Source organism: Hylobates moloch, unplaced genomic scaffold, assembly GCF_009828535.3.
Source record: "Hylobates moloch isolate HMO894 unplaced genomic scaffold, HMol_V3 SCAFFOLD_3, whole genome shotgun sequence".
NCBI classification, from domain to species: domain Eukaryota; kingdom Metazoa; phylum Chordata; class Mammalia; order Primates; family Hylobatidae; genus Hylobates; species Hylobates moloch.
In genome coordinates this window covers 10972784-10986692 of record NW_026652278.1, presented here as the reverse complement: position 1 = coordinate 10986692, position 13909 = coordinate 10972784, and the positions used below count along the sequence as shown (strand labels likewise).

The following is a 13909-nucleotide window of genomic DNA, read 5'->3' as shown; positions in this document are numbered from 1 at the left end:
GGTTCAAGCTATTCTCCTGCCTCAGCCTCCCGAGTAACTGGGATTACAGGCATGCACCACCATGCCCAGCTAATTTTTGTATTTTTTAGTAGAGCCAGGATTTCACCATGTTAGTTATGATGGTCTCGATCTCCTGAGCTCGTGATCTGCCCACCTTGGCTTCCCAAAGTGTTGGGATGACAGGCGTGAGCCATGGCGCCCGGCATTTTTTTCCCTTTAAAAAAGTGTTTGGCTGGGAGAAGTGGTTCACACCTGTAATCCCAACACTTTGGGAGGCCGAGGCAGGAGGATCACTTGAGCCCAGGACTTCAAGACCTGCCTGGGCAACATAGCGAGACCCCATCTCTAAAAAAAAAAAAAAAAAAAAAGTAAATTAGCCAGGTGTGGTGCTGCATACCTGTGGTCCCAGCTACTTGGGAGGCTGAGGTGGGAGGATCACCTGAGCCCAGGAGTATGAGGCTGCAGTGAGCCATGATCATGCCACTGGACTCCAGCCTGGGTGACAAAGTGAGACCCTGTCTCAGAAAAAAAAAAAAGGTGGGGGGGGCCTGGGCCTGGTGGCTTATGCCTGTAATCCTAGCACTTTTGCAGGTAGATTGCTTGAGCTCAGGAGTTCAATACCAGCCTGGCAACATGGCAAAACCTGGTCTCTACAAAAAATATAAAAAATAGCTGGGCATGGTGGTACACATCTGTAGCTGTAGTCCCAGCTACTCAGGTGGCTGAGGTAGGAGGATCACCTGAGCCCAGGGAGGTTGAGGCTGCAGTAAGCTGTGGTCATACCACCGCACTCCAGCCTGGACAACAGAATGAGACTCCATCTCAAAAAAAAAAAGAAGTTTTTTATTTTGAAATAATTTTAGGTTCAGAGAAAAGTTGAAAAATAGTAAAAAACAACAACAACAACAACAACAACAACAAAACCCCCAAAACCCCCACAACTCTCATTGGCCCTTAACCCAGATTTCCTGAATGCTTACCACCCTTGCTACATGATTCTAGCTCTTGGAAACATGTAAAGCATGTGAAACATTTAAAACATTTAAGTTGCAGGCTTTAAGTTGCACGTCCTTTATTTCTAAATATTTCAGTGTGTTTTTCTTAAAAAATTTTTTCTCATACCACAGTAACATGATCAAAATTGGAAAATCAACATTCATTCAATACTATGATCTACAATCAAGGTTTTTTTTCAAATCCCTGGGTCTCTGCATTTTTAAAAAGCTTCTCGGATGATTTCAATGGATACTAGGGACCTCTGTTGCCTCCTCTGGCAGAGCAGGACTGAGGGGTGGACGCTGCCTGAGACCACCCAACAATTCAGGGTGGAGTTATCAGGGCGCCCTGACTCCTGGGGGCATTTTTGTGTGACAGGAAAAGACAGTGCTCCTGGCTGAGTGAGATGGCAGCTGGCTTGGCAAGGGGACAGCACCTTTGTCACATCGTCATGTCCCTGTACCCTACATGCTGCACCTACACCCAGGACCGACGGTAACTGAGGCGGAGGAGAAAGGAGGGCCTGAGATGGCAAGTCTGTCCTCGCAGTGGTTCCTGTGTCCTTCATTTCCACTCTGCGAGAGTCTGTGCTGGACACTGGAGTTGGTGGAGAAGGAGCCAGTGACAGGCAGAGGAGCAAACTGTCTTTATCACACTCCATGATCCCAGCTGCTAAAGTCCACACGGAGCTCTGCTTACCAGCCTTCTTCTCTCTTGCTGGAACCTCCTCTGGGTTCCAGCAGCCTCAGCACCACCTGACACTGGTAAGAAATGCAGATGATCAGGCCTTACCCCAGACTTATTGAATCAGAAATTCTGGAGTGGCACCCTGCAGCTTGCATTTTAACCAGGCTTCAGGTGCTTCTGATGCATGCTCAGGTTTGAGCACCACTGGCCACAGGGAGGCCAAGGCAGGGCCCAGGGTCAGTTCAGCCCTCTCTGGTTGAATAGCTGGAGAGTTGGGAATATCAGTAAATGCTTGCAATGCATCTGCTACATGCCAGAAAAAGGAAACAAGAAGATGCAGTAGGTCTGAGAAAGTGATGGGGTGAGCAGAAACCCAAAGCCTATAGAAAGCCACCCAAGTGGCCCCTCAAGCTGGTGAATTGGCTTTAGGGTTTACTGAAGGAGGTGGAAACCTCAGCCTGCTTCTTGTCTGAGTTGTTAGAGGAGTCATTTAGAAAGCTGTACCATTCTCACTGCTTTCCAATGCTCATTTTTCCTGCTCATTTATGGATTAAAAAAAATGCCTTGGCTGTATGTGTAAGAAAACAACAATGCAAGTTTGTAGAGAAAGAATCTGGGCCTTCTAGGTCACGTTGGTTTAAAGCTTAGACATCAAGCACCTTAGAGACCATGTTGCCAAATAAGCTTAGTAAATGCTTTCTAATGCTTACGGAACTGTGGCGCTTTGTGCTTGCCGTAGTACTATATAATTAGACAAATGAAAGAACTCAAAGGTTGAACCCCTTCCCTCTCTTAATTTTTGTTTTTTATAAGCAGATTTAAAATTCTGGCTCATAATGTCCTTGATTCAATGTTAAACCATTTTGCCTAAATGGCAGCATGTTCTAAATGTGAGCGCGCTCAGCTTTTCAAGCTGCTCCCGAGTGACAGAAATTGACAAGCTGTCATTCAAGACCTTTTGGTAGCTGCCTGGGGCTCTGTTTGAATTGTATCTGTCTGATACTTTACCATGGAGAGTGAAAAATTTGATCACCTGCCATGCTTTTAATTTTCTAAAGCAAATATGTTGGAAGGAGCCAATTAATGCAAAGATGGACTGCTGGTCTCATGCAACTGATTTAGGGGAAGGGTTTGCCTAAATTAATAAAAGGTCTGAATTATAGATCAAATACATAGAATTTAAAGGCTTAAAAGGAAACTGAGCAGCAGCAGGCCTGGGGTTGGCTTTTAAGTATCTTTATTTAACTAATAGACATGAATGTTTTGATTTGATATTAGAAATGCTAGTACTGGAGTCTCTGAGCCTACTCTGGCTGGAGAGGCTGCCCTATCTAAAAAACACACAAAAAAAAAAAGAAAAAAAGAAAAAAGAATGCTGGTATTGTAATTCTAAAGTGCTTCAGAAATTCTCAAAAATAGGCCAGCCATGGTGGCTCAGGGCTGTATACCAGCACTTTGGGAGGCCAAGGTGGGCAAATCACTTGCGGTCAGGAGTTCGAGACCAGCCTGGTCAACATGGTGAAACCCCATCTCTACTAAAAATACAGAGATTAGCCGGGCGTGGTGGCAGGCGCCTGTAATCCCAGCTACTTGGGAGGCTGAGGCAGAAGAATCGCTAGAACCTGGGAGGTGGAGGTTGCAGTGAGCCAAGATCACACCACTGCACTCCAGCCTGGGCAACAGAGTGAGACTCTGTCTCAAAAAAAAAAAAAAAAAGTTTTCAAAAATATTTTGAACTTCCTCACCTTTGTCCTATTTTTGAAGTAGGGGTCTGCATTGAAGAGATCATACAGAAATAAATTAATTGTTACAAAACGAATGGAATATCTATACTTCTTACCCTATTGAGTTACATTAACTGCATCTTCAATTTAATTTAAAGTGCTCCTCAACATAAAATACAGTCATGTGTCTATATTTAAAAATGCATATTACTAAATCTATTTTTTTTTCAGTCTATCATCCACACTGCAGCAAGGTGATTCTGCCAAAACGTATCTCCTTAAAAGCCAACTAGAGCTTCTCATCAGCATCAGTGTGAAGCCAAAAATCCTGAGGAGGACAGAGGGAGTCCCTCACAACCTAGACCGGTCCCCTTCCCTCCGGCTGCCTCAACTGTCCGCAGGACTCTCTTCCCACCTGCAGCCACACTGTGCAACTTGGAATTTCCCCACCTGGGTGGACTCATCGCGTCATCACCAACTGGATGCATCTTCTGCTCTGTGAAGCCGGTGAAATCCTTCTCAACCCTTGAGATGCAGCCCAGTCTCCTCCTAACATCTGGATTCCTCTCTGTCACTGCATTCCCTCCTGTCATCCTGCCTTTGTTTTCTTACCCTCCTCTCTCTCCCCTGTGATAGGCATTAACTAAAATTAAATAAAAATTCAGATCATCCTTGCACTTGCTGCATTTCACATGCTTGGCAGTCACATGTAGTTAGTGACTACCCTCTTGGACAGCACAGATAGAGATTATTTCCATCACTGCAGAAAATTCTAGACTTTGAGCTTCTTGAGGACAGGGGCTTGATCATTCGACACTGCTTTACAGTGTCTAGCATTGTCTACCCTGTAGCAGGGGCTCAGGAAATTTTTCCTGAACCGAACCTAACTGAACTGATGTGGGTTTGTCATCAGGGTGTACCTGCTGTTAAAGGAGGTCATGACCTCTGATGCTGGGGTGGCCAAAGGGGATGGGAGTGGGCCTGGCACTCTGAGGGAAGGGGGTGAAACCAGCTGAGAAGTCATCTTTTACCTGCTGGCATGGCCCCAGCCGGGGTTCTCTTGCTATGGGAGAATGGATGAGTAGGGATGGATTACACCATCCTGGATCTAGAGGACAACCTGGCTTGAGGGGCATGGGGGACGTTGGAAGTCAGGGTAAGAAGCTTGGACTTCATTCTACTGGCATGGAGAGCCCCTGGAAATTACTGAGCAGTAGAGTGATAGGCTAAGCTTACAGGAGGAGCCAAAATTATTAATACAGCTCCTTAGATCTTAGATCCTGTGACTTAGGAAAGGCAACAGGAGCCCCTGAGCATTCTGTGTCCTTTGTACATTTGGGAGAACAGAGGCCTGGAGTGGGAAATCGTCCTCCTGGGCAACACAAACATGGCTGCTCCATTCCTATTCAGAAGCCTCGCTTCCTGATTAAGGCTCTGGCAGCTGTGGTGTTTCATTGTTCATTATTCATGAATAGACTTGGCCCTGTTCAAAACTAAAGCTTCAGTGCTGCAAATGAGGGCTGCAGAGAGGATGTTGGGGAACTCGCCTGTTTGGCTTCAAAACTGCCCCCTTTTCTCTGGAAAAATCCTCTCTAGAATACTGTGCCAAGGCCTGGTGAGTGAGAAATGAGTTTTCATGATGTATCAAAAGAAAAATGCTTCTTTTAAGAAAACGTCTTTATAAATGGCAGCAGATGGGGAAGAATCTAAAAGAGAGAAAGAGCAACGCTTGCAGGTTGAAAGCATTACCTCCAGATATGGAGACCTTAGGACTAAGGGAAGGTCAGTGATGGGCCCACGAGGCCAGGTTTCAATGGACTTACCATTTCCTTCTTCGTGCACCCACTGATGGACACAGGTAGGCACACACACCAACAGCCTCCCATGTGGACAGTCCAGGGTGCCCACAACCCTTCCAGCAAGACTCTGATTTCTCTAGGCCCCTCTGTAGAGCTTCTTGTCTTCTTCATGACCCGTGCCTGGGTCAGAGCAGGTGGAGTGAGCTGCACTCACAGCTGGGAGATGAGCCTGTGATCTCATTGTGCAGTGGCCCTGCCAGGTTGCTCTTTCTAAAACCTTGGGTATTGCAAATTCTGCTTCTTAGGGACCGCTTGGTCCCCCAGTCCTCCCCCTGCTGACTCCCTTCCTGATGAAGCCACCAGCATGGCTCTCAGGGTAGTGCTGTCTTCCTTCTCTAGAACAGCCACGTGGCCCCATGGCTTGTGCTTACTGGTCACCGTGGTTACAGACGCCTCTTCTAGGCTGTGAACCATCACAGGAGTGGGTCCAGTTCAGCTGACACTTCCTCAGGGGTATAAAGTAGCTGGGGGTCCCCCTGAGTCTCTATCACCCTCTTACCCATTCTCCACCCCCTCCCCCACCACACATACACTCTACTGCCCCAGTGCTGGGTAACTCGCCAAAGCACTGTGCTGGCACTGGGGCATTCAGGGGTAAAGAAGACGGGGCCTGTGCCCTAGGGAGGAGGTGATGAGGGCAGGAACAGCAGCACAGAGGGTGAGACGAAGAGGCAATGGCACTGAGTGGGGGCACGAGGATGGAAGAGGAGCATGCTAGATGGGACGATGGGACCCAGCACTGACCAAATAGAAGCTTGTGGGTGGCACATCAGTCACTCCAGGGACATATGCAGTCACTGCCATTTTCCTAATGAAACTCCTCCAGTTATTAAACAAAGGCCCAGGGTCACAGACTTAAGGACCAGAAGTGGGATTTGAACCCAAGTGCCCCAGATGACAGGGCTCCCACGTGCTTCTCTAGGTCACATGAGCCCACGCTGGAGGGGAGGAGGGGTGTTTCAAGAAGAGGGGAGATGTGGGCAAAGAAAGGCACAGAGACCGTAAGCAGAAAGGTATGTTCCAGAAAATGCAAGTTATTCAGCACTGAGGGAGCAGAGTGTATATGTGGTGGGGGAGGGGTGGATAATGGGTGAGAGGGTGGTGAAGACTCAGTGGGACCCCCGGCTACTTAATTCCCCGACAGGGAAAGAGCCTAGAAACTCCCTCCACCTCCCGCAAAGCAATGGGGAAGCTGCGGCCACACTGTTTTCGGTCCGCTCATTCCCTCTGCAGTCTGGCTGCTCAGGGGGATGGCGGAGGATGGGGCTTGCAGGCAGGCACAGCCGGTTTGGAAGGTGTCCTGGCTCCAGCACTCAACTTGTGGCATGACACTCAGGGGAGTCACCCTTTCTGGCCCTCAGTTTTCTCCTCTGTAAAATAAGAGAATTCGACAAAAATAAGTTATCACCAATTTATTCACCACCACGTGTTCTTTTAATTTCATCTGCCCCAGGACTGCAGTGGGGAGTCTTTCTTTGCTGATGGACTTCGAAAATCATCACCCCCCGCCCCCGCATTTTTTGTGGTTAACTACAGCTAGCCAGGAACTCAGGGCTTCTCATCAGCAGAGGCCTCTGCCTCTCCAGTATCCAGGACTGAATGGATTCTGGGTCAAGGCCTCCTTCCCGCAGCCATGAGGCCCTGGCTGTATGGAATATCGCTTGGAGTCCAGGGAGTCACAATGGGGACCCCGACAGCTTTCCCATGCCCCAGGCTCCTGGGCCTTTCTGGGGGACCCCTCTGGACCTTGGGCATTAACAAGGTTCATATTTGGAAGGTGCTTTGAGGGGGCTTATAAGTATTTGGAGTTTACTTTTTAAACTATTTGTATCGGAAAAGTAACGTGTGCACAAGGGAACAACCCAAATACAGAAGAATATTAAAATCCCCAGGCCCCCAGCCCCCTCCCATGCTACTCTATCCCAGAGTCAACCCTGTCGGCCCACACAACCCTGGGTGCCTCTGCCCAGGGTGGGGGTGGAGGTTTGAGGGTTCGGGATGAGGGCTGGGCGAACCGCCTCCTCTCAGGTCCTTGGACACGAGCTGTGCCCATCTGCTCAGTGTGGACCCAGGACTACTGCCCACAGGCCTGGTGCTGCCTGGGCACCCAGACCCACCTCCAGGGTCGCCCTCGGCCCTCCTGATGACTCTCAGACTCGCATCTGTCCCAAAGGATGCACCAAAGATTCGCCAGTGGGAAATCAAATTTTTGATAACAAAAGTGTTTTGAAATAATCACGCACGTGGGGAAAAATTCAAACAGGGGAAAACCCCTTTCCCATCTGAGACCGCTCCACCTTCGCCAGTTACGAGCTTCCGAGCCGCTTCCTGAGCTCTCGGTGAATACGGACACGCGTGCCACCCACAACAACTTTTTAAAAGAATCAGACGTGTGAAGGATTCTATTCGAATTACTTCTCCTCTCTGCTTTTATCACTTCACTGTGGGTCTGGGCGCGGGCTTTCTGCCAGCTCCGCGGACGCTGCCTTCGTCCGGCCGCACAGGCCCCGTGGTCAGGGTCCCGCGTTGTGCGTACTGGGGGCAGAACCAGCGCGTGACCGGGGTCCGCGGTGCCGCAACGCCCCGGGTCTGCGCAGAGGCCCCTGCAGTCCCTGCCCGTCCCAGTCCGAGCCTCCCGGGCGGGCCCCCAGTCCGGCGATTTGCAGGAACTTTCCCGGGCGCTCCCACGCGGGGCCGCCGCAGGGCCCCCTTGCAAAGTTCCATTAGTTTGAAGGACGCGAATCTCAGCGAGAGAACCTGCGGAAGGCGAATATGTGGGGCGCGCAGACGGGGAAACTGAGTCCCGCGAGAGGGCGGGCCTGTGCGCTGCCCCGCCCGCGCCCCACCAGCTCCGCCGTGCCCGGGCGCGACCGCCCTGCCCCCTCCGCGGGCGGTCCCGGTCCAGCCGCCCGCCCTCCCGCCATCCGGCCAGCCCCCATCCCGGGCGCCGTGCCCGTCCCCAAGGCGGCTCGTCACCGCTGCGAGGCCAATGGGCTGGGCCGCGCGGCCGCGCGCACTCGCACCCGCTGCCCCCGTGGCCCTCCCGCACTCTCCCCGGCGCAGCTCTCCGGCCCTCGCCCTGTCCGCCGCCACCGCCGCCGCCGCCAGAGTCGCCATGCAGATCCCGCGCGCCGCTCTCCTCCCGCTGCTGCTGCTGCTGCTGGCGGCGCCTGCCTCGGCGCAGCTGTCCCGGGCCGGCCGCTCGGCCCCTTTGGCCGCCGGGTGCCCAGAGCGCTGCGAGCCGGCGCGCTGCCCGCCGCAGCCGGAGCACTGTGAGGGCGGCCGGGCCCGGGACGCGTGCGGCTGCTGCGAGGTGTGCGGCGCGCCCGAGGGCGCCGCGTGCGGCCTGCAGGAGGGCCCGTGCGGCGAGGGGCTGCAGTGCGTGGTGCCCTTTGGGGTGCCAGCCTCCGCCACGGTGCGGCGGCGCGCGCAGGCCGGCCTCTGTGTGTGCGCCAGCAGCGAGCCGGTGTGCGGCAGCGACGCCAACACCTACGCCAACCTGTGCCAGCTGCGCGCCGCCAGCCGCCGCTCCGAGAGGCTGCACCGGCCGCCGGTCATCGTCCTGCAGCGCGGAGCCTGCGGCCAAGGTACTCCGCCGCGCTCCTGGGCAGCTCCCCACTCTCTCCATCCCAGTTCGGACCTGCTTCTGCGGGACTGGTGGGCAGGCTGAGGGGCAGCGAAACGTTGTGGGGTGGCCAGGGCAACTCTCGGGGACAGGCAGGTGGGCCCCGGGGTGGCGGCTTCCCGCGGGCTGCCTCGGAACCGAGCTTCGCGCCCAGCCCGGGGCCGGTTCTGCGCCCAAACGATGCCGGTGCGCCCGGCCTGCACTCTGGGGCTCGAGACGCCGGGCGACCGGCCACGGAGTGCCCTGAGGGCAGCCACACAGCGCGTGGACCCCAGGACAAATAAGAGGAATGGGGGCATAAAGGGAGGAGAGAAGTTCAGGACTGGGAATTGGCGCCTCGCAGAGCGGCTTCAGGACCACAAGAAGTCATTTCCGTTGCTTTTTCTTGTATTTACTTCCTCCGTCCCCTTTAAAATTCATTACTTTGATCACGGGACCGCTCCGTGAAAACTGTATGTAACTCTTTTGGAAAGGAACAGTGTTTGCCGGCCCGCCCCGGAGTTTCCCCAAAAAGTCTACCCCGAGCAGGGAACGGTTTGGCGCCGCACTCGTTTCGGCGGCGTTGCTGCCGGTCTTGCTTTCCTCGTTTTGAGCCAGCCCTACAAAAATGAAAGTGGCTCCTTTTGAATAAGCTGAATCGGGCTTTGGATCACGAAATCTGCAGAGGCGGAGAAGGGACCGGGTTAGTGATGAGGAAGAAGTCTACCCCTCTGTTCCTCCAGCCGCACACAGGACCTGTTCTGGCTGGGGAGATGGTGGTGATGGGGGAAGGAGTGGAGTGGAGCAATGTCTAACTCTCTCGCGGGACCTTCCGGAGAGATGCTCCTCATCTTCAGGCAGGGGCCATGTGGAAAAATAATATCGAGTTCAGCGGCGGCCAGTCCCGCGGTGTAGGAACCAGACAGCGGGGCTTGGCAGTGCGCTTGGGCGCAGCCATGCGGCTGCTGCCCGACCCCAGCGCTGCCTCCTCAACACGGGCAGTGCCAGGAGAGGGGCATAGGGGAGCACAGTGCCGAGGGACTGGTCTAGAGTTTACTTTATAGGAATGTGGTTCAGTGTGACCAACTAGGGCTTAGCATAGTTTGGCTTACATGGACGGGAAGGTGCCAGAGCCGAACTGGGTGAAATTCGAGATTGTGTATTTCACCAACACAGGAGCACAGCCCTCGGGAAACTCAGCCTAGTTAGGCAGTAGAGAGTTGTCCCGGAGAGAAGTGATCCTGCAGACTCGAGAATGGGCATGATGATAGCACACGCCTGTTGATCACCCAGTCTGTGTGCCGGGTGTGTTACCTCTGTGACCTCATTTGGTCTCACGAGGTGGGAGTTTCTCCTCTCTCTCTCTCTCTCTCTCTTTTTCTTAAGAGACAGGGTCTCCCTCTGTCGCCCAAGCTGGAGTGTAGTGGTGTGATCGTGGCTCACTGCAGCCTCCGACCCCTGGGCTCAATGATTCTCCTGCTTCAGCCTCCCAAGTGGCTGGGACTACAGGCGGATGCCACCACACCCAGCTTCTCATTCCTGTTTTACAGATAGCGGAACTAAGGTTGAAAAACTTGCCCAAGGTCACTCAGCTGGAATTTAAACCCAGACAGCCTCATTCAGAGGAGTCAGCCCAGCACTTAACTCGAAGGGTGTGGGAGAGGGGTCAGGTGCTGTAGATTTCCTGGCGGGCTGGACGTGCATCCCCCTCAGAGCTGGGAACAGCATACACAAAGCCTAAGACTTGCTTGGAGGTGAATAGATCAGTGTGGCTGGGGGACGTTTGGGGAGGGCAGCAGGAGTGAGCCAGGCTGGTGGCCCAGAGTCCCGGGTCTGAAGAGGCTGGCTGTGCCCCGTGCCCTGTGCGCAGATGTTCTTGAAGTGGGGCAACTCAAAGCCTAGTGTAGTGTAGCGCTGACCCAGCAGTGGAGTGAGGAATGCATCCAGGGTGGAGAGTTTAGACTACTGCAATAATCTGGGTGTGAGGCGACAACATTGAAAAAGCATGTTTTTGTCCAAAACAAGCCAGCTGTTACTGGTCTCGCTGTTTGTGGTCTCATTGCACGGGGTCCTGAGTTGCTGGCACTGTGCGAGCTGCCTAATTTATTGCTAGTGAGGCAAGTTGCTTAACAAGCTTTGGAGTTGGCTGAGTCCCCGTGTGGAGGAAAACAGGTCCCCCATTGGCCATCAGGCTCACAGCGGGCTCCTGGTGTGCCAGTGAGGGGACAGCCACAGAGGGATAAGCATGGTGGCTTTGAAAGGAGGGAGAGACAGAGTGGGTACAATGCTGTTTTTATCCCTCCCTCCTTCTTTTGCAAATATTTATTGAGCTCTGTAGGGTGTCTGACACCGTTTGCATGTTTGTCTGTCTGGCACATCAGAGGCACTTGGTACGAGTGGATTAGTGAATGAATAAATGAATGAATGAAGACAAACGGGAGGTGCTTGCGATACACAGCCATTCTGTTTTTCCTTAGTGGAAGACACTGCTTTGCTGCGCCCCCTCTCTGGATCTCACACTCCACCCTTGACTTTTTGGAGGTGTTTCCGAGGACAGGCGCCTGGGAGCCAGCAGACTTCATTCAGTCCAAGCCAGGCTCCAGGACTCAGCAGCTGGTGCCCACGGGCAGGTCACTTGACGTCACTGTTAAATGAGGTGAATTGGCTGCCTGCTCTGGCTCGAAGATTGGCGGGAGAGTTACTTTAGCTGCAATGGACATGAGCCTTTTCAAGGGGTGCCACTTGACTAAAGGCCTGGAGTTGGAGCAAGTCATACACAGATCTGGAGACAGAGCGCTCGAGGCAGGAGCGGGCGCTGCGATTTCAAATATTATAAGGAGGCTTTGTCTGGGGCAGAGCATGCCAGGGGATGAGAGGTAGAAATGTCATCAGATCAGGGGTTCCTAGGGAGGTGACTGGCACTTTGGGTCACAGTAGATCTTTGTGTGTCACCGTTCAAAGGAAAGCACTTTCACCTGTAAGCTGTTTAATGAATAGACCTCAGAGAACATCTCTGCTCGCTGCTCTGGAAATGAAGGCAAATCATCTATTTCAGAAGTCAATGCACTGGCAGGGTTTGGATGGGAAAGTATACAATTCAACTAGAGAACAAAGATCTGTCATCTCCAGCTCTACTGGTCAGATGATTACAAAAAAGAAAGGAAGTGAAATACTAATAGGATACTAATAATGAGGGCTAACATGTATGTTGTGCTTATTCTGTGCCGGGTGCATACTAATTCATTTGATCCTCCTGACAGTCCTATGAGTGAGTGCTGTAGTCTTCCCTGGGTTACAGCTGGGCAACTAAGTCACAGAGCAGTACCTTGCTCAGGACTGGTGGTCCCACACAACTGGAACCAGAGCCTCGTTCATAACCACCATGCTGTGCTGTTGACAGAGCAACAGAGATTCTAAACCAACCCCAGCTAAGCCCCAGCTAATAGCTGAAATAAACAGGGCTCCAGATGGCTGTGGCTTTGAGATGGAACAGGACAGATCACAGCCTTCACTCAGTAGGCTCAGGAGCCTGAAGACAAGTTTGCCTCCAGTTGCCGTCAGTGTAGCCCTCACTAAAGAAAAGCAAAAAGAGCCGAGGGACTGTAGGAAGGCTGTTTCCAAGCCAGAGATCCAGACAAACTGCTCTTGAAGAGAGAAAGCCCTTCCAGATTCCCCCATGTCCCGAAAGACCAGTCAGGATTCTGGACCTCTGCTAAAACATGGACGAGAAGCCAGGAACAAGACCTGAAACAGACTTCCCAAACAGCAGAAGCCTCATCCATTTCTCCTCCTAGTACATCCTCCAGGAAAGCCCACCCTACTCCATACAGCAGCCCAGACAAGCTTGGAGGTCTACAAGCTGCAGGGGTGCCCAGAAACTCTGCCCCTGGAGGATTTTAGGATGGCCTGCTCCCGGTCTCACCCCAGAGCCTCTGAAGGCAGAGGCAGTATGTACATACCTGGTGAAGAACCAAGGGCTTAGATGGTTGCTTTACTTCTTGGAGCCCTGGACTGTTTGTAAAATTTACTTTTTTTTGAGATGGAGTCTTGCTCTGTCCCCCAGGCTGGAGTGCAGTGGCGCGATCTCGGCTCACTGCAAGCTCCACCTCCCGGGTTCATGCCATTCTCCTGCCTCAGCCTCCGGAGTAGCTGGGACTACAGGCACCCGCCACCACGCCCGGCTAAATTTTTTGTATTTTTTTTAGTAGAGACGGGGTTTCACCGTGTTAGCCAGGATGGTCTCGATCTCTTGACCTCGTGATCCACCCGCCTCGGCCTCCCAAAGTGCTGGGATTACAGGTGTGAGCCACTGCACCCGCGCCAAAATGTACTTTATTTAGGTGATTCTTTCATGGGAGCCTCAAACAAGCAATCATTGTTAGCTGAGTGCCGACCCTGTGCTGAGATCTGGGGAGACAGGGTTGAATAAAACAAAGTCACTGCCCAAAGGTAACTTATATTCAATACAATGGGGGAAAATACAGTCACTGCTTCCCTGGGGTTGCATTTGTCCATTGTTAAAGTGGGCAGTTCGCTAGAGAGTCATTTCCACTATTGGCAATTCAAATACACCTTTTGTCGGTTAAAAAACAAGTGTGCCGGGGACCTGAGCTTCATCTTAGGGCAGGGTGGGTGGAAACATTTGTGAATCTCCAGGTTTTAGTCACCCAAAACTTGGAAATGTGGAGGTCTTTTGAGCAGTTTATGAGTCTCTGCCTGCTCTGGTCGGCTGCCTTCTTTTATTGCTCTGTTGGTTTTGCTAAAGAGTTAAAATATTAAGGCTTCATAAAATTAGGAAGTTAACAAGCTCAAAAACCAAGTGTTTGAGTTACTTCATTCCACTGAGAGACTTGTAAATGGGTTGCATTGGAACTTAAAATAACTGCATTGAGTAAGCGATGGTGGCGGGCACCATGAGCTAACTGTGGTCAGAAGCCTGACGGCCTCCGCTTTGGGGCTGGATTCTCCGTTTGGAGCTGTGTGATCCTGGATGAGTTTCATGCCTTGGATTCAGAAATCAGACTTTCCATGAGCTTATA

General features: G+C 52.2%; 2 protein-coding genes across 2 annotated transcripts in view; both read left to right on the top strand.

Moving 5' to 3' along the window:
- Nucleotides 1–1364: 1364 nt before the first annotated feature.
- On the top strand, nucleotides 1365–2044 carry ARMS2 (age-related maculopathy susceptibility 2). Its single transcript, XM_032176041.2, is given in 2 exon segments — nucleotides 1365–1540; nucleotides 1543–2044. Coding segments are annotated over 2 exon segments (336 nt in total). The 5' UTR covers nucleotides 1365–1464; the 3' UTR covers nucleotides 1803–2044.
- A 6226-nt stretch (nucleotides 2045–8270) lies between these two features.
- Nucleotides 8271–13909, top strand: part of HTRA1 (HtrA serine peptidase 1) — a 53190-nt gene continuing 47551 nt past the window's right edge. Inside the window, exon 1 of the mRNA XM_032176026.2 lies at nucleotides 8271–8853. Coding sequence (XP_032031917.2) covers nucleotides 8382–8853 — 472 coding nt within the window. The 5' untranslated portion in view covers nucleotides 8271–8381. The remainder of the gene's footprint in view (nucleotides 8854–13909) is intronic.